At 39.3% G+C, this 24,420-nt stretch overlaps 1 protein-coding gene across 6 annotated transcripts in view; it reads left to right on the top strand.

Annotated features, from left to right (window-relative positions):
* The window catches only part of IARS1 (isoleucyl-tRNA synthetase 1), a 107,458-nt gene that overhangs the window by 15,151 nt on the left and 67,887 nt on the right, over positions 1–24,420 (top strand). For all 6 annotated transcript variants that reach the window (XM_065074495.1, XM_065074499.1, XM_065074496.1 and 3 more), the window contains 7 exons: positions 5,824–5,941; positions 8,045–8,192; positions 10,258–10,345; positions 14,120–14,180; positions 15,544–15,639; positions 20,474–20,596; positions 21,956–22,047. In XM_065074495.1, coding sequence (XP_064930567.1) covers positions 5,824–5,941; positions 8,045–8,192; positions 10,258–10,345; positions 14,120–14,180; positions 15,544–15,639; positions 20,474–20,596; positions 21,956–22,047 — 726 coding nt within the window. The remainder of the gene's footprint in view (positions 1–5,823; positions 5,942–8,044; positions 8,193–10,257; positions 10,346–14,119; positions 14,181–15,543; positions 15,640–20,473; positions 20,597–21,955; positions 22,048–24,420) is intronic.

Raw genomic sequence — 24,420 nt, 5'->3', positions numbered from 1 at the left:
TCCTTCACTGAAAACAGTACAATGAGAACACTGTTCTTGAGCTAGCATGGAAACAACAAGCAATATTTTCTTGCCTTTTTTTTTTTTTTACAACTCATGAGATGGATGACACTGAGAGCAGTTTGATGTGATGCGATCTTAAACTTCTTACTAATCTATAAGCGGTCCGAAAGAAGTGTGTGAGCATTGAAAAAGAAATACAAACACAAACCAAAAACCAACTAGTAAATTGTCTTCCCTGCTGGCTTCTCACGTAGCTATCAGGCCAGCTGCAGGTTTTCAGCTCCAGAGGAGATTCTCCGTGGCCACTGAGGCAGAGCACTGAGGTGCTGACAATGGTCAGAGCTGCGGAGCTGCTGCTCTGATCACCTGCAATTCCGGGATCCTGCTTTGCACAAAGCTTGGGGTCAGTTAAACAGGTTTCTGTCACCATCCAGTGGCTAAATTTAGAAATTGCAGTCCAAATTTTTAAAAAACAGTTGAAAGCTGCATGTATCTTTTGAAAGGCTTGCGTGTATAGTGTGAAACCACCACGTGCTCATGTAGCTCACTGTAGCTATTGCTGTACCCTAAGAAGATACTCTTGAGTCTTTTTGTGATAACACTGGATAGTGGGTGGGGAGAGAAGGAAAACGATTCCTAGTTATGGTAACAAATTGGTACTTCATGTGTTTGAGAACATAGCTGCATGCTGTAAGCATCTCTGTTTGCTGAGGCAATGCAGTATGGAGCTCCCTTTGGTGATGGGGCTTTTTGTCCATTTCTGCCTTCCCTCCACTGGACCCATCTCAGTTGCTCCAGCCTCAGTTTTTAGGGTTGTTATTAAGAGGAGACCTCCCCTTCCTTACCAGGTGTGTTCTATAGTGGTGTCAGCCCTGAGATGTCCCCGCACCATTTCTAGGCTGCAGCTGAAGAGGTCGTAGGTACCTCCTGAAACTGTAACATTTGCCTTGAGTTGCCTGATTCCCTGTGTGTAGCTTTGCTTTTGTTTTGGCGCAACATTTTTTTTCCATGCTGTGTATTTTCCAGATGAACTCTTGTCACTAAATATCTGTGTCCCGCTGCCTTAGCCCTTCTCAGCGAGAAGGTGAAGGGGGACTCCCCATTGAGAGGAGGACTGGTTTATTGTAGAGATCAAAGCAACTGTATTGTTATGTTGCTTATTCCTTTTCTGTGAAGCAGTAAAAGTTGGGGTTTGATTTAGTTTTCTTCTGCCTGTGGAATTATCCAGCCTAAACCAAAATGATTTGGGAACAGCAGATCTCTGGGTCTTAATAGGAATAACTATGCATTTTGTGTTTTCTGTGACTCTTCAATGATTCTCTAGAGAAATAGTGTTCGTAAGATTTTTTTTTTTTTTGTCCATTTTTCTACTAGCTATCTGCGTTTATTCTCATACTGTTGTTTGTTTTATGCACTTAGTGTTCTATGCTCCTTTTTGTTACCTTCTTGCCATTGCAGCCTTCTTGTTTTATGTCCTTACCTGTATTTTGAAGGAGGATTACACTTTGGGTGATCATTGGGGTAAGTCTAGTATCAGTTTCAGATATCATTTAACATGCTGAGCCTAGAATTACATCAGGGAATGCCCTTGCTTTTGCTGAGAGCTTGGAGGGTAGATCTGGAGCAGAGTGATATATATGCTGGGGTTCTAAAGCTTTCACTGGTAGTGGAACATAATACTTGAAAACTTCTGCACTTAAAATTCTCAGGCGACAGAACAAATGCTTTTTCTGTCTCTCAAGAAGGTGTCGTTCAAAGATGCTGTTCTGAAGACAGGCTGGCTGTGTTTGTTAGTGGGCTTAATATGTTCTTCGTATGTTCATGCTTCTTTTGACTCCTGCCCTGTGTTTTTTGTCCCCATGCATTTGTGTTGGAGTGTTGTTTGTTTTGGTGTTTTTTGGTTTTGTGTTTTGTTTTGGTTTTTGTTGTTTGTTTTAATTTCGTTTTGTCTTTTAAGTGTTCTTGATGAATCACAGGAGAACCTTTTCCTCAGAGTCCGTGCTGTTTGGATGCAGTCTGTTTGCTCAATTGTGTAGATGATGGGACTTTTTTTCTTACATAGTGTGGTTTGCGTGATTTTTTTTTTAAGTCTACAGAGGCTGTTAAGTTTTTTATCTTGACATGAACTGATACTGGGGCACACAGCAATAATTCTGTTATCCATACTACCATGGATGTGTTGAAACACACTTCTAGCTCCTGCTGTTGTAATGTTTTGCCCACCTTACTTTTGCCTTTGTCAGTAACATAGTTCATTTTTGGTTTTTTTTAATAAAAAGAGGGAAAAGTACTCTATGTGAGACTGAAAATACTTTTTCAATATCAGTAATGGGTACTTTCATTTTCTGGAAAGCTAGGAGCTTTCAGACCTTTAGAAAACCCTTAGACCGTGAGTCATTGCAAACAGAATCACTGGATCACATGAGATCACTCAATGCCCCAATGAAATAGACTGAAGAACTTGAGAAGCTCTAAGATCAAATCTGTTTTATCAATGCGAAGTGAATGTATGATGTGTTTGAGGAGGGCATCTTGATTTCGCATCTGCTAGAGGATACTGTGGGGTGTTGGATTTTGTGTGAGATGCCAAAGGTATTTTGAGTATTGTGTTGACAGATTCAGTATCTTTTGGAAGCAAAAGCTCCCCTTGTAGCAGTTTTATGATATCCATGTAGTGTTTGCATGGTGTGTATGTGACTTGGATCGACTATTATTTTAGCAAAATTCCAATTTTTTGGAAATTATGCCTATGAAAATAACTCAGTCTTGGTTACTGACTGGGTTTGAACCAGTTTTATCATACATTCCTGACACTTTTGGAGCAACAAATATATGTTTTCAGTTTGTGTTGTGCTTTTTAGAAATTGAAGCTACCTTGCATCTCTAGGGACCAGATTCTATGTTAACAAGTAGCTGAAATATGCATCTTCAGTTCACCTTTTCCCTAGCTTTGCTTTTCCTCAGTAGCGGAGTATGTAAGTGCTGCTGCCAGAGCCAAGAGGATGTAACTAAATTTATTTACATTTGAGAAGAAATGTAGAAGAATTTACAGCAACAGGATTTAATTTCTAACTTCTGCGCATTAAACTTTTTCTGATTGCCACTAAGAGCCCTGTGGTTTTGTTAGCTTGCTTCTTCAGAACAGACTGCGGTTTCAGTTTTGCCTTAAAAACCGGAGTATCTTTCCAGCAAATTGTCAGCGTTTTGTGGGTTAAAACACTTTGATCGGTTATAGTCTAAAATACCAAATACTGAATTTTTAAGGAAAACATGATATTAATCTTTAGTGTTTGAGCCAGCTTGATCTGTGGTGGTTGCTTTGTGTTGGGTGGGCAGTGCTGCCAGCAGGAAGCTCTCGGGGAGTTGTCTCCTTTGCATTTCTGGTCTCGCAAGAGCTGTTCGCAGCAGCTTGCTTGTTACGGACGCCAATTACTTGTTGTTCAAGATAAGAACAGCTTTTTGTAGTGATAACGAGGGCTCTTGCATCAAGCAGCAGTCTTGACTCGATCACAGTTCTACTTATGATGTTGGAACAGTTTTCTGAGAGAAGTCGTTTTGCTAAACTACAAATGAGTGGTCGTCATGAGCTGTAATGAGAGCTCTGGAGAATGATGCGGTCTGAGGGCCCATCTTTTAGTTCAGCCGTGGAACAACTGGGGAGCACTTGGTTTGCAATAGGGCAGAATTACCACAAGAGGGAGCTGCTGGCTTGGGTTTTTCACTTGGCAGCTCCATCTAGTGTTCACCTTTCCTAAAGTTTGCACTTATATTTACAGCTCAATTAAATATTCAGTGTTTCTCTGAGTATTTTTCTTCTATGCTGTTAGTAGGCAGTGTTCTTTAGAAAGCAGAGCTAAAGTGGAGCTTTTTTCTGTAGATATTTTGCTTAACTCTTTTTGAAAGGCAAGTGGAACACCTTCAGTATAAATGCTGTCACTTGTCACAGTCTGCATTAATTATGCTCTGAGATGGTAGATTTAATTTTTTTTAACTTGCACGAAAACTTCTGCAATTAGCCAACTCAAATGTATATGCTGAAAACTGATGAAACTGTATTCATGAATCATTTATAGAAAAGACTGATGTATATTTATGCAATGCAAGTTCGAGTGGATACAGTCTCTGCACTCGCTGCTGTGTTTTGAATTTGAGTTAGGGGTCAGGCGGCCACAACTTGCCTGTGGATGACATTTGTGACTTTAACAAGGTTACTGTTGTGTGTGTAGGGTAAGGCACAAATCTGAAATACTTATGGATTTGGCTCCTCTGTGGCAGAACTTGATGCTGCTGAGGGTCTCTTAGCCTTTATCCATTTTAGAGCTTGTTTAATTTTTCTTATGTTAGTGACCACTCATAAGAAATTTTGGACTTTAACTAGAGGCCCATGGATGAATATGAGTGAACTGCATGTCTTCTCCATAGGACAGTCTGTATTTTCTCCAGCTGTCTGATCTGCAGGATGATTATTTTGATTAGGACACTGTATGACTTTTGTGACAAGCCAGTGTATATCTTTTGATGTTCTTGTTTCAGGCTGCAGATAGAAATCAGTGCAATAATCTGCTTGCGTTTTGTCTTAAAGGTTAGGACTTAAAACACAGAAGGCAAGACACTGACTTAAATGCAGGTCCAAATTCTCAAGCACAAAATGACAGCCTGCAGAAAGTGCTGCTTGCCAGGATGGGGTTGGTTGCTTAGCAATGAGCTGTTTATCTGGAAAGGGACCCAGAAAAGTGATCAGGATGGTTTGAAAACAGTCTGAGTAAAGTTTTTAAAGACAGCAGTGTTGGAACAATTTGGATGTGGAATTTGAAATCACCAGACTCTGCAGAAACTCTGATTTTTTTAGTTGAATTTGGCATGATTATTTGAGCCTTGCCCTCTTCTGCCTTTACTTTTAAAGAAGCCAACATGCAGGCTATACCGCTAAGCATGCAAGTCAGTGAGACCTTATAAGCTGATAAGTGTTGATGATCCGTTAGAAAATTCTGCAATATTCTGATACAGAGAAACAAGGTTTTGTCTGTCACGTGGACATTTGATGAGTTGCCATGTGAACTTTTCTAGTGTCCGTTCATCTTGAGCATTGACTCAATTTGTCATATTGTAATATTATGTGCTGTCTTGATTATTTCAAGAAGACATAAGGATCTAAGTACTGTATTGAAGATTTCATAAGCAGAGTTAAAGCTCCATGTTAGACTGTGATCTAGGACAGCAACTGAGTCCAGAGTGACATGAGCTAATAAAGGAGAACATGAATGTAAATTGTGGGACCATAAAACTGAGTTAATAGCTTTGCATGGTCAGCTGTGCCTTCTTGTGAAAAAGGCTCAGGATTTACTTGGGGTGGGTTTCAGGTATCTCTGACCTGTATTTGTCTCTCTTCTCTAGCAGTGGTTGCTGTAGTAGGTGCTTAAGATCATGTGATGAGTGAGCTGCTGTGTTGCTATAGGTCTTCTCTCTAATTTATGACTGATTTCAGCTTTGTTAGTAGTTCAAATTTCAGGTGGTCTTTGTATTCAAGAAATTTGAGTAAGTTTAATCAGCAATATGGATTTTTTTCATTGGAGTGCTATGTGCTGTGCAGTCAGTGCATGGGAAAACCAAGCTGGTAGAATCAGCTAAGAATCAGCCAGAAATACAGATGTAATCAATTTCTCTTTCCTTTTGACTTGCAAATATTGTCTCTAGTTGATGATTGATTGTTTAAAAAAGGCATTCAAAACAGCACTCCATTTAGAGCAGGACCCCATTTTGCAGCTGATTTACCAAATCTGAAATGCCAAACGCTATTCCATGTTCTTTGTTTACTTCCAGGTGGGTTTTCAAGCAACTGTATGACAAAGGACTGGTGTATAGAGGTGTGAAGGTCATGCCTTTTTCAACTGCGTGCAACACCCCACTGTCCAACTTTGAGTCCCATCAGAACTACAAGGTGAGTCAGTTTATGTGGACAATATATGTTGCAATTGGATTTCTCTGTTGTCTTCAATTTGGATTTGGAAAGCTTTAGTATTTTTTGCTTGGTGTCATCAGCAAACTTGCTGATAGTACACTCTATTCCCTCATCTAAGTAATTGATGAATATATTGAATAATACAGGCCCCAGTACTCACCCCTGAGGCACTGCACTAGATACAGGCCTCAACTGGACTTTGCCCCATTGACCACAACTCTCTGGCTTCTTCTCTTCAGCCAGTTCGCAGTCCACCTCACTACCCGATCATCCCGGCCGCATTCCCTCAGTTTAGCTGTGAGGATGCTGTGGGAGACTGTGTCAAATGCTTACTGTGGTCAATGTGCTAAAGGCCTCTCCTGGTTGGTGGGAGATTGTATTTTTAACTGTGAGAGAGTGTGTGTATGCACGTGTGTGTGATTTTATGTGTGTGTCAGTCTTCTTTTCCCAAAGAACTTGGCTGAAATGTTCATTGTCTTTCTGTTGGAAGTTAGAAAAATCTATCCTGACAGAACATTGATGTTCAAAAGTGTCCTAGATGAGCATGGGGCAATTCAGATAAGGACTTAAAATTAATTTATCTCTCATAAGGCAGAATAAAAGGTTTTGTGCTGCTGTCCAGTTTCTCTGCCTTGCTGAACTCAGTAAATCAGGATTTGGGGGGAGTGTCTCATTTATATCACACGAGGTAATGATGGTACACACACTGAAATGTGGTCTCTGAATAACAGCCTGGAATGGGTATTTGCCTAGATCGGTCCTGGTGTCCAGTTCGATTTAACTACCGATTGCCTTGTTATTTTTTCTCAGACTTTTTAGGAGGGAGAATCCCTAGTTACACGCCAACATGCCTATCATGTGTTTGCTGTGGACAGACCATAAATACACTGATTTGTGGACTGTGGACTGGCACCACATTCTATTTGTAGGTCCACTGCCGTTGTCAGTGAATTAAACATTATACAACGCTGCTACCGAGCAGCCTGCATGTTATTTTTTATGGCTTGCTAGTTGCTTTTATCCAAGTGGTTAAGTTAGTGCTTCAGAAAACAAAGTGAATAGCCTACAGTGTTCTTTAACAACTGGTAGAGACAGAACTGTAGTGGTTGCTCAATCTTTGCTTGGTATTGAGTGTGGTTTGGGAGTTATGTAATATTTATGTTTTACTGCTGACTGCAGCAGATGTTCACAGAAAACTCCCTCTGGAGCCGCCCTTGGCTTAGACAGAAATAGCTGCCTGTCCCACGAGGCCGTGAACTGTTCCGTGATGCTGCACGGAAACCTTGCACTAGACATGACAAGGGAATAGGACTTATTCCTGTGCTGAGGGGCTGCATGCCTGTTTTTTTGGGGCTTAAAATTAATAGTGAAAATTTCACATTTGTAAGATCAGACTTGCATTTTCAATCTGCTTTTCATAGTATGTGAAATGACTGAATAGGGTTGTGCTTATCTGAAAGAAAAACTTGTTTTCAGGGGATTCTTTTGACTCATTTGAAGGCAAAATTTTATAGAATAGCTGACAAAGGTCTCCTTCCCTGAGATTTTTCTTTTTTTTTTTACTCTTAAATATTGATGGACTCTTGTTTTAAGTAGCCCAAACTTTTTTCCTGTGTTAACAACAGCTTAATAAGAGGTTTCATCTTCTGAAGTGATGGCTGTTCTTCCCGTTCCCTGACTCTAGGGGAAAAGGTGGGAAAAGACTTTCTGTAGCAATATCTGAGAAAATGCTGATTTTTCTTGACAGCTGAGATTGATTATAAACTTTTAAAATGGGATTATAAGGAGTACCTGAGGGAACTGTCAGTCAGCTCTCTTTGGTGTTTTGGCAGCTAATTCTCAGTCTCACTGCTAATCCAAATTTTGAACCCCGTGGCCTTACTGGGCTGACAATTTGCACTGTCTTATGTTGCCACTTGACCTTCTATCGCTGCAGTGATAAACTAGGCAAATGGCAAGATAGATTTTGGTGGATGGCAGTGATAGTGACTGTTTCCTAAATTTGTATTTTCTCACTAAGACATGCAGTAAACTTTCCCCCCTTCCCTTCTTTTCCCCCTTTGGCTTTATCTTGTTTTTAAGGACGTTCAAGATCCTTCAGTGGTTGTGAGCTTCCCACTGGATGAAGATGAAAGTGTTTCTCTTGTTGCTTGGACCACTACTCCTTGGACCTTGCCTAGTAATTTGGCCCTTTGCGTCAATCCAGAATTGCAATATATAAAATTGAGAGGTAAGTATTAACTGAAGGTGACATATAACTAACACTTCTTTCTTCAGTGCCTGTGAGTATGTACTTATATTTTGTACAATAGACTGGTTTATGCTAAATTTATAGGACTTTGCTGGGGTTGGATCAGTGTTATTTTGAAGTATGAGATTTACTTCCTACATGGCTGATGACTTCTGACTGCTGTGCTCTTTTTATTTTACATGCGTTGTGAGGACCGTTCCTTAAAAAATATTGATAGATGAAATAAAGAACAAGAGCAAATGTTTTAGCTGTCTTCTTAAAGTCACACTATATTTGAGAGACATGGATGTGTGACTGGGTGTCCCCAACATTTCTTCTCCCCTCCTTTTTGGGGGCTCAGACTCACGGACAAGCTCCTGCTGTATGACAGCCAACTTGCAGTGACTGAACGTCTCTGTACCCCTAACGCGTGACAGACCTCAGGTGCCATATGCTAATCTCAGCCTGACTGAAGTGTGGTTTTTAGCACAGACATAAGGCAAGGTACATATTGTGGCTTCCAATGCAAGACTGTGTTTGACCAAGTGCCTTTTGGCTTATTTATGGACCAAGTTGTGTGTGCCTGGCTACAGAAGTTGTGCTATAAGGTAATCTCTTTGGTGAGAGCACCCAGCACCTCAGGAGCTGTATGCAACAGACCATGTAGGGCAGGGGTGTGAAACATTTATACAGTCTTAAAATTACATTGGGCCCTTTGAAGGCAACCACGAGGCTGATGCGGCCCCTGGTAAAAATGAGTTTGATGCCCCTGATGTAGAGTGTCCAGACAATGTGGGCTGTTGCTTTTCTCATTACTGCTTCAAGTATTTTTCTGGGGTTTGCAGTTCCATTGTTTTCAGTTGGCAGTGGAGTATGTTATGCTGTGTCTTCCTTTTCTCTTAGGAAAGGAATTTATTTTATCCTTGAAATGCAGTTGTCTTTGATTATATCTTCATCTACAAAACTTCCCCCCCTTTTTTTTTTCTAAATTTAAATTAAAAAATAAGCAGGAATTTGGATGGAAGTATTTCTTGTGTTGCTGTTTTCAGGTTATTCCAAACTTCTCACCTGTTCTGACTTTTCAGTGTATGCTTAAAAAAAAAGGGGGTGGGGAGGGAAGAGATATTCAAATTAATGATGGCATTTAATCTGGAGTACAAAAAAAAAAGCCAAAGATATAATTTCCAGTTTCAACATGACCACATGAATCTAACGTGTGCCTAAGGTGATGTTAAATGTGAGAAGTTGCAGAGGCCTTTACAGTGGATTCCATGTTTGAGTTTTCTTTGTTTTCAGAGAGAATTAAATGTTTTGATTCTCAGAGGTTTTAACAAACTTGGTCATCTCAGAAAGAGTTATTGAATACTTCCAGAAATGCCACTTACACCTGCGTGAGGTGCTGAGCTGTTGGGTTCGGATGTCTTTGGCCTGGAGTCTGCTGGTGGGATAGCGATCTGACTAAGTTGATAGGGTAGTAGTCTGAATAAAATTTGTCATCAAAGTTAAGAGATCAGGGTTTTTGGGGGATAGGAAATGGGTTTCCTTTCTAACATTTCACTTTTAATCTGTATTTATTGCCTTTAAAAATAAGTCCAAGCATAACATTGATTGGAATAGTAAATCTTAGAAAGGCAGCATAAAGTGTAATTGTTATCCCTAATGTCACTTAATAGTATTGATTTTATATAGTAATTGTCCATCTTCCAGTTGTTTCCCTCAGTTTCAGTTACATGTACTAAAACTTTTCAATGGCTTTCCTTTGGTACAATGGTTATTTTAGTACAATAGGTTATTTTATCTTCTCAAACAGAAACAAACACTGAACATCAGTGGACTGGGTTTCATCCTGTGGTTTCTGTTGAAACTTAACTTTTGGAAAGCGTTCATTAAGTGGCAATATGGGGAAGAAGCAGCTGAAAACCAGTGGTTGATCAGCCAGATTATTCTGGGCAGTATTACAGCTAATAGGATGCCATCTTGCATAAATTGAAAGGTTTTGTAATACTGCAAGTGAGGGTATTGTTACTGAGATTTATGTCACTTTCTGTTTTATTTTACATTCTAGATAATGCCACAGGAAAGATTTACATTTTGATGGAATCCAGGCTGATCGCACTGTACAAATCTGACAGTGAATATGAGGTACTTGACAGGCAAGTACATAAATCATTACACACTTGTTAACTTCGCGTATTTTTAAAGATCAGAAGTTAAATGTTTCAAGAAGTTGGATTTTGCAGTTATCTAGAGATTGGTTTCTCTGCAAGTGTGTGTATCTTGCAAAAATTTATAGAAGAGATTGAAATTTAGTAGAACAAATTGGTCTTATACATGAAGCTACAAGTAGAATAGAAGTTTCATTGAATCATTGTATTGTGGTGGGGAAACAAAAAGGTTCCTTAGTCCTTCCTTTTCCATTGTGTTTTCTTAGAAAGACATCACTGTAAATTAAAGCTCTAAAAAGAATCCCCAGAGATTGTCCAAACACTGAACGCACAAAAAAGCAAAACCACTGTCTTTAACAAGCAAAGACTGCTTCTGTAGGATGGTCTGCCTCAAGTTCTGTAGTTAGTGGCAGTTAATGCTTTCTGAGGATGACTTATTCATCTTGGTTCAGTGAAAAATATGAATTATTTAATAAGTCAGACTGGATAAGGGATGCAGGTATTTTGCCTAAGAGAGTTACAGATTTTAATATGTAGCTTGATTTCAGTCATTCTGTGTCAAGGGAAGGCTGTGCTGCCATCCAGCGGGACCTGGACAGGCTGGAGAGTTGGGTGGGGAATAACCTGATGAAATTTAACAAGGGAAAGTGTAGAGTCCTGCATCTGGGCAGGAACAACCCCAGGTTCCAGTATAGGTTGGGAAATTACATATTAGAGAGTAGTGTAGAGGAAAGGGACCTGGGGGTCGGTCCTGGTGGACAACAGGATGACCATGAGCCAGCACTGGGCCCTTGTGGCCAGGAAGGCCAATGGCATCCTGGGGTGTATTAGAAGGGGGGTGGTTAGTAGATCGAGAGAGGTCCTCCTGCCCCTTGACTCCGCCCTGGTGAGACCACACCTGGAATATTGTGTCCAGTTCTGGGCCCCTCAGTTCCAGCAGGACAGGGAACTGCTGGAGAGGGTCCAGCGTAGGACAACCAAGATGATTAAGGGAGTGGAGCACCTCCCTTATGAAGAAAGGCTGAGGGAGCTGGGTCTCTTTATTTTGGAGAAGAGGAGACTAAGGGGGGACCTCATTAATGTTTATAAATATATAAAGGGTGAGTGCCACGAGGATGGAGCCAGGCTCTTCTTGGTGGCAAACAATGATAGGACAAAGGGTAATGGGATCAAACTGGAACACAAGAGGTTCCGCTTAAATTTGAGAAAAAACTTCTCAGTAAGGGTGACAGAGCACTGGAACAGGCTGCCCAGGGAGGTTGTGGAGTCTCCTCTGGAGACATTCAAAACCCGCCTGGACATGTTCCTGTGCGACCTCAGCTGGGCGTTCCTGCTCCAGCAGGGGGATTGGACTAGATGATCTTTTGAGGTCCCTTCCAATCCCAAACATACTGTGATACTGTGAAGGTATGCACTGAACATTTCAGCCTTTTTTACTGTGGTGTTTTCATAGGAACTGTAAAGTACCTGCTCTTTAAGACAATCATACACAAGTACACAAGTTTCAGTTGTCACTGCTTGCGTCCCGGACAAGTTGTATTTCCAATTTCCACCCTCCCAATCTTGGATTTTTTTTTTTAAATATATATATATATATATATATATATATATATATATATAATTTTTTTTAACCTTTCTTTGTCTATACATAAGGCTGCCAGCAAGTTTTATTCTCCTTGCAGAGCAGTATATTTTTTTCTTTCTGTATTAGTGCTACAGTCTTCCCAAGCTGACATTTTTTTTGTCATGCTTCAGTTTTTATGTTATGTAATAAATTAGTTCTCTCAAATGTGAAATGTGAGACAATTAAGAGGTAGCTGGTAGCTGAATGGATCTTTTAAAGATTTAGATCTATAACTATATAAGTTTATGGGAATGAACTTGCTAATTTCTGCTTTTCAGTTTTTTCTCTCTTTGGATAGCTTTTAAATTCTCAGGCAGTTAGGCCCTTGAGGGAGAAGTTCCTGACACTTGTTCTATACCAGGCGGCAGGCTGGAATGATCGAGGGATCTGAAAATTTTCTGTACTTAAATGCTCTGAAATTCCTGAGTCCAATCTGCCTTCCCCCCCACCCTTCTCAAACCTGACTTTTCTGTCCCTTTTTTTCCCGGATGCGGATGGTAGGTTTTTGTGTGAGAGCAGATGGGAATACTTGTGTGTTTCGCTGATGAGATGGCTCCCATCTTTATCAGAATACTTTCTGCTGCTTTTTGCACATGGGTTGGTCTTGGGATACTGCCCCACTTGGCGGCCATTGAATGGCTTGTTATTTTAGTCAGTGGTAGATATGAAATGAGTGATGACCATTTTCCTCCCTTTGTGTTACATTTTAGTCTGTTTGCATATTAACCACTTCATTTCTTCACACTGTTTTCCACTCTTGTGTCTTTTTGGATTCTAGGGAAGCCAAAAAAGATTTCTGATCTCTTGAGAATGAAGGATTTTAAATGAGTATGTTATTACTGTAACTTAGGTCATAAGGCGGCAGCCCTGTATAAATTTTAATCTTGAAGTTCAGGACTTTGATAAATGAAATGTTTCAGATATCAAAAGAGAAAATCAGGCATGTGATCCACAATGCTTACCTCTCACTTCTGTGAAATAAGAATTTAAACACTTTTTTTTAAAGTCAGTTCAAGGCCTTCATGTTCTGTATCTGAGCCTTGCCACATCTGTGTTGCTGAGCACTGGGATGCTTTTCTCTCATCTGATCCCGATTAAGCACCTCTAACATTCCTAAGGCTGTTTGTAATATAAAATATATAAACTGTCCTCAAAGCTGTGGCTTAAAATAGAAAACTCTCCTGTTCCTAGTGGATATTATGTATGCCGAGCTGAGGAGTCATGCTCTTTAACTTGGCATGGAATACTACTTGAGTTTCTTTTTGTGCAATGAAACAACTTTGAAGAGTTCCCCACTTTGAAGTAGTCAAATGTTTTATGGTTTGACCATTAGTTTTGGAAGATGTGAATCAAGAATAGTATATGGAGAGACCACAGCTGTGACACATTCAGAGAGGTATCCCATCTATTAAACAAACTTGTATTTTAACTAGACTCTTTCCTGAAATGGAAGATTTAAGTGCTTTCAGGAGAGTTCTGAGCAGTAAATCCCAACCTAATCACAGTCTTTGATTAGTGTCAGAAGTGTGAAGACAGCCAGATCAACAGGCTGTGTCTCTGTCCTACATTTCCTGTCTGGCTCTCTTGGTTCCCTAGTCAGTCCCGTCTGTGGTGGATCTTTCTCCGAAAAGCCTGTGGAGAGCTCGGATGCCTGGCTTTAGGATAAGGAGTAAGGCATCCATGCTTTAATGCTGCAATACCCTGTATCACGTCCTTCTGTGCACAGGACTTCTAGGTGGTTTGGGTCAGTGCTTATTCGTTTCTGTTGGACATGCTAAGCTATAGGGCTTCGATGTTGTGAATATGAAATTGAAGTTGTGTTTTATCCAGCAGTTCCTTGCCCAGCTTTACCAGAAATGGATTGTTATTGATGCTTAATCCCTACATTAATTTACAATGATTGCTTGATCGAAAGACCAGCTGTACCTATTGACTGTCACCATGTCCTAAATGCATCTCTGCTATGTTTTTTAGAGTCCAAATTGCTGAAGAGATGTAGAAATGGGAAGCAAACTATTAAGAAAATACATTTTCTTTGCCTTGTATAGTCAAATTCTGTTAGGGACGGGGAAAAAGGAAATAAAAAAATAGCAATTTTCAAGTTGTTAATTTGTGTTCATGTTAATCTTTCTCCTCAGGTTTCCTGGTGTTGTTCTTAAAGGCAAGAAGTATAAACCACTCTTTGAATATTTTATTCAGGTAAGATGAACAAGTTTGGTGTTTGATACAGGTTACAAAGACAAAAGTAAAACCAATTCTCAGTATTCCTTGTTTATATTAAAAAACTCTTGTGTCCTGATAACCAACCCCACGTTCTATTAAAGTAGTTCAAAATCCTAGTGAAAGGCTGAAAAATGAAAGATTGACCTTCTTCTGTATTTTTTTTCCCCTTGTTTACTTCGACTTCAGATTGCAGAGAAATTTGCAATACACCTTAATAAATGGGCAGCATTCTTCGAACTTTTCATCTGGTGAGCTTCTGTTGTCTGGATTGTGGAGAACAGTCACAGACATGTAGTGTTTTCCATTAAAGAGTTAAAAGCCTTTGCTAGAATAACTACTGAGAGATAGATACGATTTTTTTATGGTTGTCCACCTGTGCAGCAATTAAACACTGCATAAGTCTAGTGTAATTAATAACACTGCAGATGATAATAGAATATACAGCACTAAGAGAAGGGGTAGAGAATTTATAAATTAAAAAAAAATCTGATTAAAAAGGGATTAAATATTTCAAAGAGTTGAAGTGGATTACAGTACTGCTGGACAGGCAGCTGCTGACTCCTGTGAAGGATTTTGTGACTACCATCTGTTCTGAAGCGTGTGCTGAAGTCAGCAAAGGTGAGAAAATTTCGGCAGGGAGCAGGACCTGTTATTTCCAGAGCAAGGTCAAACACATAGCTTAATCTAAAAAATGAGACTGCAGGTGAATGGGACTGCATTTTTTTAGAATGGATGTCTTATCTCAAAATATCCCACTGCAGAACAAGCCCAATCTAATATTTTGTAACGTATTTAGTTCAGCTGTGAGTGCAGTGTGGTTTTTTTGTTTGTTTGTTTTATTTTAACTTGATACTTACTACCTTCTCATTCTCTGGAGGAAATAAAGAAAAATGTGTTACTATAGAAGCAAACTTATTTTTTTAAAATCAGAATGTACAGCCAACATCAAACCCATAAAAACACAAGGACTTCTGTCTATAGAGTCCCCATAGCTTTCTTGGCTGTATCCTCCCTTACAGGAATGTATTCATTTGCGGTCTGTTAAACACAGACCTTTGTGAAGATCTGTGGCTTGAAGAAGAATTGACTGTGAGGCCTTCTGGACAGATCTTGGATTTCATCACATTTGACACTATTTGAGTGAAGCGTAATGCCTGGGTATCTTAGCTATGGGAAATGATGAAATAATGTTAGAAATGTCTCATTTTGCTGTGTTAGTTTCAATGCATTTTTTTCACTGCTGTGGTTGGCTAGTGGCTCTTCCATATTCAAGAAGTCTGTTTTGAGATATATGTATATGCATACATATCTATGAGAAAAACGTATTTTTGTGTTGCAGTGCAAAGATAAAGGTGCCTTTACTGTGGTAGTGGACAGTTACGTGAAGGAGGAGGAAGGCACAGGTGTTGTACATCAGGCCCCCTATTTTGGTGCTGTGAGTATGAACCAGATCTGTTCTATTCATTTTGTTCCAACATGCATTTCTTGGCTTTCCAGCTCCTGAGGACTGTCCATCAGGGTGAGGAGGATATAAAACATCCTCACATTTGCTGCTTACAAATGTAAGAAGACAATGTAGCGTTGTGTTCTAATGAGTTCTTGCACTCACTAGTGCCCTTTATATGCTAAATCTGAGATTTTAGGTGTCCCTTGATTTGGTTATTGTTGTGCTATGTGATGTGAACTCAGCACTGGATCTTCTGAGTGTTGTTGATCTTAGCTTTTCTCAAAGTCTAAATTTACAGCGTTGAGAAGAGATGATCTGTTGCACTGCTGATCAAAACTGGCTTTACTAAGTGGTAATTTTGGATGGTAACAGCAGTTCTGCTCCGCACGCTGCCCCTCTTCAGCATTTCAATTTCATTACACATTGGGCTTTTAGAGAATAAAAAAACACTTTGCCTGCTTTTGTACTGAGACTTTATCCCTTGGTGTAAAAGGATTTTGTTGTACTCCATTCTTTTTTGTGTTTTTATTGTCCTTTTCCTTAGTCTATTCCTCTGAAGGTTAAGAGGGATAATTTTTCATGGATTTCATCATTTCAGTTTTTAGACAGAGGAAGTAAATGCAGTAGCCAGACTCATTATCCTTTTTGTAGTGTCCTGTCTTCAGCCGTTATGCAAAGATGCCCTCAAAAAACTTGCAATAGAGCTGCCAATGCCCAGCAATTAGCAATCCCTGGACCACGAGCTATGTCATCATTTCCAGAAACTGTTGGCATTAGTAACAGACCTCTTTGTATTCATGTGGAACATCCCACCCATTTCTTTTTTTATAATTCATTTTTCTGAAGGATGCCTCCATTGTGGTGATGTTTGCCTTGTCAAGATCAACATTGACATGAAAAAATGTCCAAGCTTTATACAGCTGTGAATAAAGACAATAATTCTGGGCTGTATGTTACTAGTTAATAAAGAAACTCAGAGTCTTAAGGTGTCTAAATCTTATCACACTGCTTGCACCTCACATATTCCCTGATAGCTGAATCTTGCAAGGACTGGACTGAGGGCTGAGGGAACAGATTGGTTTTGAGGCTGGAGGAGATGGAGTAAAAGAGCAGAATAGGCTGCGAATAAAAAAGGAGCCCTGGAAGAAACTTTCCCTTGGCTGCTGGATTTGCACAGTCCAGTTTGTTTGTTGGAAAGCCTGAGTGGCCAGTTAGAGTAAAGATTATCTCCCCTCCGTTGTTCGATTTTTGTTACAAGCCCACAGACTTGGGCAAATACAAAGAAAAAAGGAATCTTTTGTCTCTGTCTCCTGGGAAGTCAGCAATTGTCTTTAAAACCATTTTATATTTTTAAACATGAGAGTATCAGTTAAATGCATTGCAAACTAAAAAATGCATAAAGTATTTATGTGAGGAAAAAGTACATTAACATCACAACAGAAACTTTGCAGTTGTTAGCTAAGGAACAACTTGACTTTATAGCGTGTGATGCATAGACCTGAGGTAACTGGATATGCTGCCTTGAGAAGGAAGTGGCATTGTATATGTTGCACTTAATGCTGCTACCTTTTTATTTTGGGATGCATGTAGTTCACTTTTGACAGACCACAGATTATTTTTGTTCACAAGGGGTTCTAGTTTAGGTTCAGAAATTCATCGTTGTACAATAGGCTCTGTATAGAACACTGAGTGTTACATACTTTGGGACTAAATGTTTGCCGTAAGGTAGAGGAACTTAGTTGAAAGAAGGGAGATAACTCATGATTGTAGGAAGGACTGCCTGCTGTTAATTGGCTTCTCTGCGAATTCCTTTACTGTGATGTTGAAGGTGAACAGGAAAGAGGGTGAGTGGAGCAGGAGGCAAGGGTCAGAGGAGAAGAGAAAAGAGCAGAGTCTCTCACAGAAAGTCTGTCTTCTCTGCATCCCTTCCCCTCAATGTTCAGTCAGTCCCTTTGATAAATAGGGATAGATAGGAAGGTGTGTTTTTCTTTATTTTTTCTTTTTTAATTCTACTTACTGATACATATTCTGTATTGCTGATAGCTTAGAAATGTATTCTTCTCCAGCAAAATGTAAAGTAAAAATTCACCTTTATTTAGTTCCAGGATTTGTAGTTTCATTGTCTTCTGTGATGCTTTTGCCAAATACAAGCTGCCACACGGTATCAGAGCGCTCTATTATTTCAGTTCAAAGGCAATCAAAATTAAAGCTCACAGAACAAGACAAACCTGTATGAAAAACTCTGTAAAGTAGTTGTACCTCCAAATTAACATGACACTAATGCAGTTCATCACATGTAGATGTATCTAGAGTCAGCTTTAAAAGCTTTAACATTTTAATTTGCATGCAAGCCCTATACTTCTCCGTATAGACACAGACTGAGTCACAGAAGTTTCATAGATATGTTACTGTTGCACTTTTGTTTTGGTAAATTGCAAAAATTATTTTTTTGCAAGAGGTGCTGAAGCTGAACCTTTTGACTTCATGGTTTTGTTTTTGTAAATTTCAGATAGAAAAGCTTTGAGTTCTCATCAATTAGCTGTTTAATAGCCTCTGTTTCATTCGTTTTGTGTATGACTTTTAACTTTAATTTGTAATCTTTCAAGAGACCTAATGGTGGCAGGGGTACGAAACTGAACACTGTGGCTTCTCTCCTTGAAAGAACTGAAATTCATCTTAGCTTTCCAGTGGAGCTCAGCATTTGTGGATTTCTGTATGTGCCTGAATATATTCTTGGCTTGTGGTTACTGAAGCAAATCTTCATTAAATCAAATGGCAGGTCAGTCTGGAAGGCTTTTACATTCAAGTTCCAGTTCTTCAAAAGAAAGGAACTAACTGTAGAAAACCAAAATAGCAAAGCCCTTTATGTATCATTGTCTGCATCAACGATGCAAATCGAACTGAAATGCCTCTTGACCCAGGTCCTGTGAAGAGGAAGGTTTGTCGTTATGTTTTAGCTGGGTTGTGTGCTTGCCAAGCTTTGTAGTCTTTCCTGGCTGCTTCTTCAAAGTCTTTTACAATTTGCTGCCAAATCAGGGTTGACGTTAGTTCTGTCATCTGGCCTACATTTTAACCATGGCAGTCTGCTTGCTGCAGCTCAGCAGTAATAGCTGATCAAAGGTCTCAACTGAGAATGGGCTTATCTCAGTTTATCTATTGACTGAAGAAGCAGGTTGACCCAGGGGAGGCTGAATAATCGTGCTGGCTGTCTGCAGCTGCTGGGGGGAGACTATGGCTCAGAGTAAGTCAGTGCTGTAGCTGCAGTGGGGTTTTTTTGTTTCTACGTGTAATGCCGTGGTACATGAAGTAGTCAACTCCATGATTGCTGCGGAAGAGTTTCTTCATTGTAAAGGGTACTGTGGATCAACGAGCAACATCTGCCGCATCTGGCTTGAGGGAGCTGGTAACTACAGGGACTAGTGAGTAGGGTTGGAGGTCAAGGCTGAGGACTAAAGAAAGGATCTGGAAACCATGCTCTGTCACTGCAAAGTTGACTCACCAGTATTGGTTCTGTCTAGGAAAGGAAAATTCTGTTAACTGTGGAGCACTTGCGTACTTACACACTTGATTCTGGTGTGGCCTCCTGGATTAAGGTGGAGAAATTGCTTTAGAGTGCAGCTCCTATGAAGTAGCTGCAGTGTTCTTGCTTTACAAAAGGTGAATGAGCTCTAAGCGTAACAGTTGAACTGCTGCCAGGTTTGGTGGGCAGGGTCACTGCAGCTTCTGTTTCACACTACACAAAACTTAAGTTTTTGCCCCGAAGTCTGTGGTTTCCCCCATTTGCCAGAGCAATGATATAGGAACTGCCAAGACTCAAAAATCAGCCTGGCTCGCTGCAGGCTTAGGCAGGGTCTTGCTCTGTGAGGAAAATTAAGCAATTCTGTGAACGTGCTGAGAATCTGCAACTGCCCACTTCTCTGTTCCCCTTCCACCCCAGTAATGTTTCCTTGCCCTTGGGCAGAGGTGGCTAATCTGGAGTGATCACTGCTCAAGGTACAGCCTTACTTTGACTTCAAACTTGAAATTAAAATCTGAACTTTCCTGTTCCCCTAACAATTTTGTTTTGCCTTTTTTTTTTGAGATACCATTGTTGTTTAGTTATGTTCATGAAAAGTCTGAAGTACCCTATTTTCCTTTCAGTTTTTTTCTTTTTTTTCCCCTCTCTCTCTCAATTTTTTTTTTTTCCCTTTCCTTACTGCTACAGGAAATTAAAAATTGAAACAGAGGCTGGCCAGGGAAATAAACTGTGATGTTGTCCATGTGTGTGGCGCTTGGTCAATTGTGTTGCCTATTGGCCAATAAACATTGAGAAATACAGATTCAAAGGCTTCAGATCATTAAGACATTCAGAAAATTGCATTTCTTGTGTGGAGTTCTGGAACTAAATGTAAACACACTGCCTTCGGAAAAATGCCATGCAGGCTTGTGTGCTAAACAGAGGAGTCTCAGAGTAGTACAGGAGCGTGATGTAGTGGTGGTCAGTTCCTTTGCTATCTGATAGTAGCCTGAAGCTGTTGGCTACATGTATGTATGTGTGTACATGCACACCTAAGATGTGTGTATATATGCATGTATCCCCTCTATTAGGTGAGAGAAAACAAATAGAGTGAAGAAATTATCATTTCTGTGAGGAATAAAAGTACAGTCCTGTAAAATACATCTTTTCCTATGCATATTTGGGTTAGTGAAGGCTCAGTGTTTCAGTATTCTTGTTCAGTCATCACATTTTCTATTTAACATTTAACCTTTTTTTTTTTTCCAGGGATGGATATTTTAACCAGTATTTTGTATTTCTGCAACTTGGTACTTCTCTCTTTTGTAGGATGATTACAGAGTCTGCATGGATTTTAATATTATTCAGAAAGATTCTGTGCCTGTTTGTCCTGTTGACGCATCAGGCTGCTTCACAGCAGAAGTGACTGACTTTGCTGGACAGTATGTGAAGGTTAGTGGTCTTGGAGACAGTAAATTACTATTTTATTCAAGATCAATTTTATATATGGTAAAAGTGTTCTTTTCTCTTAGTGGCTTTGTCTTTGTTACCTGGAAAAATTAAAAATGTGTTTAACATTTGCAACAATTGTTTATTACAATATCTGAAAAATAAATAATTTGAAATGTCACTAATACTGTGTATCTAGTAGAGAAAGTGGAGAGGAGGCTCTCCTTGCATTTACTGTGGAGCAAGTCTCATTTTTCCCTTGTTTCTTATGGAAATGTTATGCCTGTGGTCCCTAGGCGAGTGAGCGGAGGCCTCCCTTACCTCCGGATGACTTCGGAATTCGCAGATGTCGTCACTAAGTTTATACCACCCAGTTAGTGTAACATGACTTGTTAGAGGAGAGAAATCCACTCATTTTCCCCACTTGTGGGATGTGTTGCGATGTGGATTTACTTGCCATGTGAAAGGAACTTGCAGGCACAGATCCGTAGCAATGGGTGCCTCTGTAGTTCTCAGTGCTAAGAAAATAAATTGTTTTTATTCAGTTTCCTGCTGCCACAGTTTGATAGCAAAGCATGATCCTGTAAACACAATTGACTTGAAAAAGACACAGAAATCTTGTGTAGCATTTGAACTCACCTATTGTTGCTTCCTGCTACATATTAAGGCAATAAGAGAACACTGGAGGCCACATATTTATTTTCTTGCTGGCAGGAATCTGAACTTAAGGCTCTTGGAAAGTATTCTTGTGATGCTGAATTCTTAGCTAATGAACATGGCTGTATCATAAATCTTTGTCTTTTCCTTTCTTAATGTTGTGTTGACACTTGTTCAGTAGATGGTCTTCAATTATTAATTTTCAGCTTTTGTTTTTAGCTTAGAATGCAAATCCTGTTTAGTTAGTAAATGATAATAAAACATGCTTCAACTTCTCTCACTATAGTCACATTAGAGGAATATGTTGTAGTGAAGTCCAAATATTAGTTAAGAAGCACTATGTGGCTTCCTGCCACAAAATCAGAAGACTCAATAAAAGATTTAAGATATTATATAATGAGTTCCGGCTTGTATTAATGCTACAGAAAATTTGAATTTTGTACACAGTTGTATGTGGAAAGAGTTGAGGGCCAAAAGGATCTGATGCTGTATACCAGGATTTGCAGAGCAAGTAAATCTATAATTTCGTGTTTTCCAGTGCCGCTGCGGTAAGTGCATGAATTGTATAGAAGCTTTTTGTCTGTCTAAATACTGGATTATTTTATAGGGGTTTTCTTAATTTGGGTATTGGAGACAAATCCTATAGCAGCTTACTGAAATTGTGAAATTGGAATTCCAAGAAAAATTTCTGTTCTGTCATTTTAGGATGCAGACAAGAACATCATTAAATTACTGAAAGAAAAAGGCAGACTGGTTCACAGCAGTAGTTTCAAACACAGCTATCCTTTCTGCTGGAGGTAAGAAGGGCATATGGCTTTAAGATTGAGGGTTCTAACTGAGTAGTTCTTCAGATTTGTCTTATTTTTCCCCTCACTTGACCTACTTAATTTTTTTAGGAAGACTAAAAGTAACAGGAATCAAGAATAGTGAACTAGGAGAGCTCCAATTCTGGTTTAATAATGAAGTAAATTAATTTTTTTGACCATAAGTCTGTTGAATTTAAATGTAATGCTGCAGATTTTTTTCTATTACAATTTTACAGATGTGTTTTTGTAGTTCTTGTTTATCAGTGTCGCATGTAGTACTGCTCACTACCCTTTGAAGATGACTGTAACAAGTCTAAAAAAGCTAATTTTCTAAACAGCTAAACACTGGTGGAAAAGGATATTTTGGTACCCTTTGAGTTGTATACAAATAAGTATATTGCAGAATAGCTTTAAGTTTGTGTATGTGTGTTCTGACTTTCCATGGTTTGGATACAATGGGTGTATTACAGCTGTTATCAGAGTTACTTTTTAATCTCGTAAAATTACTTCTTTCTTTGGAGTCTGGTAGAACGCAGTTGCTTATAATGTAACAATTTCTGTATTGTTGATTAAAATCGAAGTTAGCATTTATCCACTGCAGTGGGTGGTAAGTGTAATACATAAACACATTTTTCTGTTCAGTCGTTGCTGAATCGAGTTCACGAACAATAGTTCTGTCTGATTAGAAATAGCAGTTGACATGTTTATAGTGTTTGTGGGGACCTTAGAAATGTTTGGGTTTCATCAGCTAGAAATTCAAGGTGAACTCTGGAATGTCAGGAAGAGGGTTCAGCACAGTGAATCTTCCTTGTCAGACTGGGAATTCTGCGGAGCTCGCAGGGGGACTCCATGTGCATATCTCCATGGGCCTTCAGTATAGTCAACAAACATCATAAGATTTGGTTGCGAAAAATACAGATTAGGCAAATTTAATTTAGCAATGAAGCATTTTTCTGGTAAAGTGGTCTCTGGTTTTAAACGCATGCAACTGCTTTTGAAATTTTGTTGTCAAAATTGAGAAATGCACACATAAATATATAGGAATCATTGAACAATGTCATATAAGAAACTTGAGTAATTTTTTAGAAGGAATGTTGTATTAAACTGCTTTATTGCAAGTAAAGACACACTTTTAAAAAAATTCTAATTTAATATCTGAAATCACGTGAACTTTTAAAGCCATATCTGATGCATACAGCACCCATGCTGAAATAACTGTGATAAAAGCTTTTCTCTAGATGTAGCTTTAATGCTACGAGGTGAAGTGTTTTGGTAAGGTGCAATCATCTTTGATCTACAGGAAGAATAACCTTCTTTGCTCTTGAATAGCATGAACTGCTTTGTTTCCAAGAGCTACCCAGAGGAGGAAGGGGAATTATTCTTCAAGGGTTATGCCCTTGATGAGTTAGGACACATTTTGAAAAATGGCAGCCCCAAAACAAGCAACGCTTGTATTTTTCTTATGTAGCAATGGAAAATGTACGTTCGTGGCCTTCTGAGGCAAACCAGTAATGTAGAAATGCTGATTCTGTAGAACATACTTAATCCTGCCACTCTGTTGACATTTTTGTTGATTGATGATAAGTTGCAGGCAGCACCTAGCAGCAAATTATGTGGTGGGAAGAACAGAATAATGGAATCTACTTGAAAAGCTCATTTCACTGCCATCAGAAATCAAACCATAATTGGAATATGCTAAAAGTAGAAGAGTAGTTTTTAACTTTGAACATAGTTATAAGTTATTTTGATTAATGGAAGAAAACTTTGAACTCAAACTCTCCTGCTTAGGTGCTGCTGTTCGTGCTTTTCCCTGAAACCAGGCTGTTAGCGAATCCTCAGTGTGTTGAGATATTTTACCTCCTTTTACATATCATCGAATTAGGGTCCTTCACTATATTTTCTTGTTACTGTGATATGTAGTAATTTTCTGTCAACTAAACTTTAAAATCTAAGAGAGGGAAGCACTACCAACTTGGTAAGTACACACTAGCTGGTTTTCTGTTAGAATTCCCCTTCACTGGAATTGCTGCAGGTTGGTCAAAACTGCTCTGTGTACAGGTGAGATCTGGAGAGTCTGGGTGGTCTAAGCGGGAATGTAACAAATCCAGAACACCCAGGGTAACCAGTTTGACAGCTGAAGTGTCCACAGCTACTGCGTGCCATTCCCTTAGAAAGCAATACTGGGCAGCTCTGTTATTGACAGATAGAGCTTTGTCTTTTTCAAGCCAGGGAAAGCAAAGCCAAGAAGCATCTTTCATAGCATGTGGTCAGTTATCTATCATTTGTTTCCTAAATTATGAGAAATGGGATGGGAATAAGATCACAGGAATTTGCTTTGAACAGCTGTGCAGTCCCAAACAGGTA

The sequence above is a fragment of the Columba livia genome, chromosome 10 (genome assembly GCF_036013475.1).
Source record: "Columba livia isolate bColLiv1 breed racing homer chromosome 10, bColLiv1.pat.W.v2, whole genome shotgun sequence".
Lineage (NCBI taxonomy): Eukaryota > Metazoa > Chordata > Aves > Columbiformes > Columbidae > Columba > Columba livia.
Note: the sequence above shows the minus strand (reverse complement) of the source record. Positions and strands in the feature narration are given on the sequence as shown.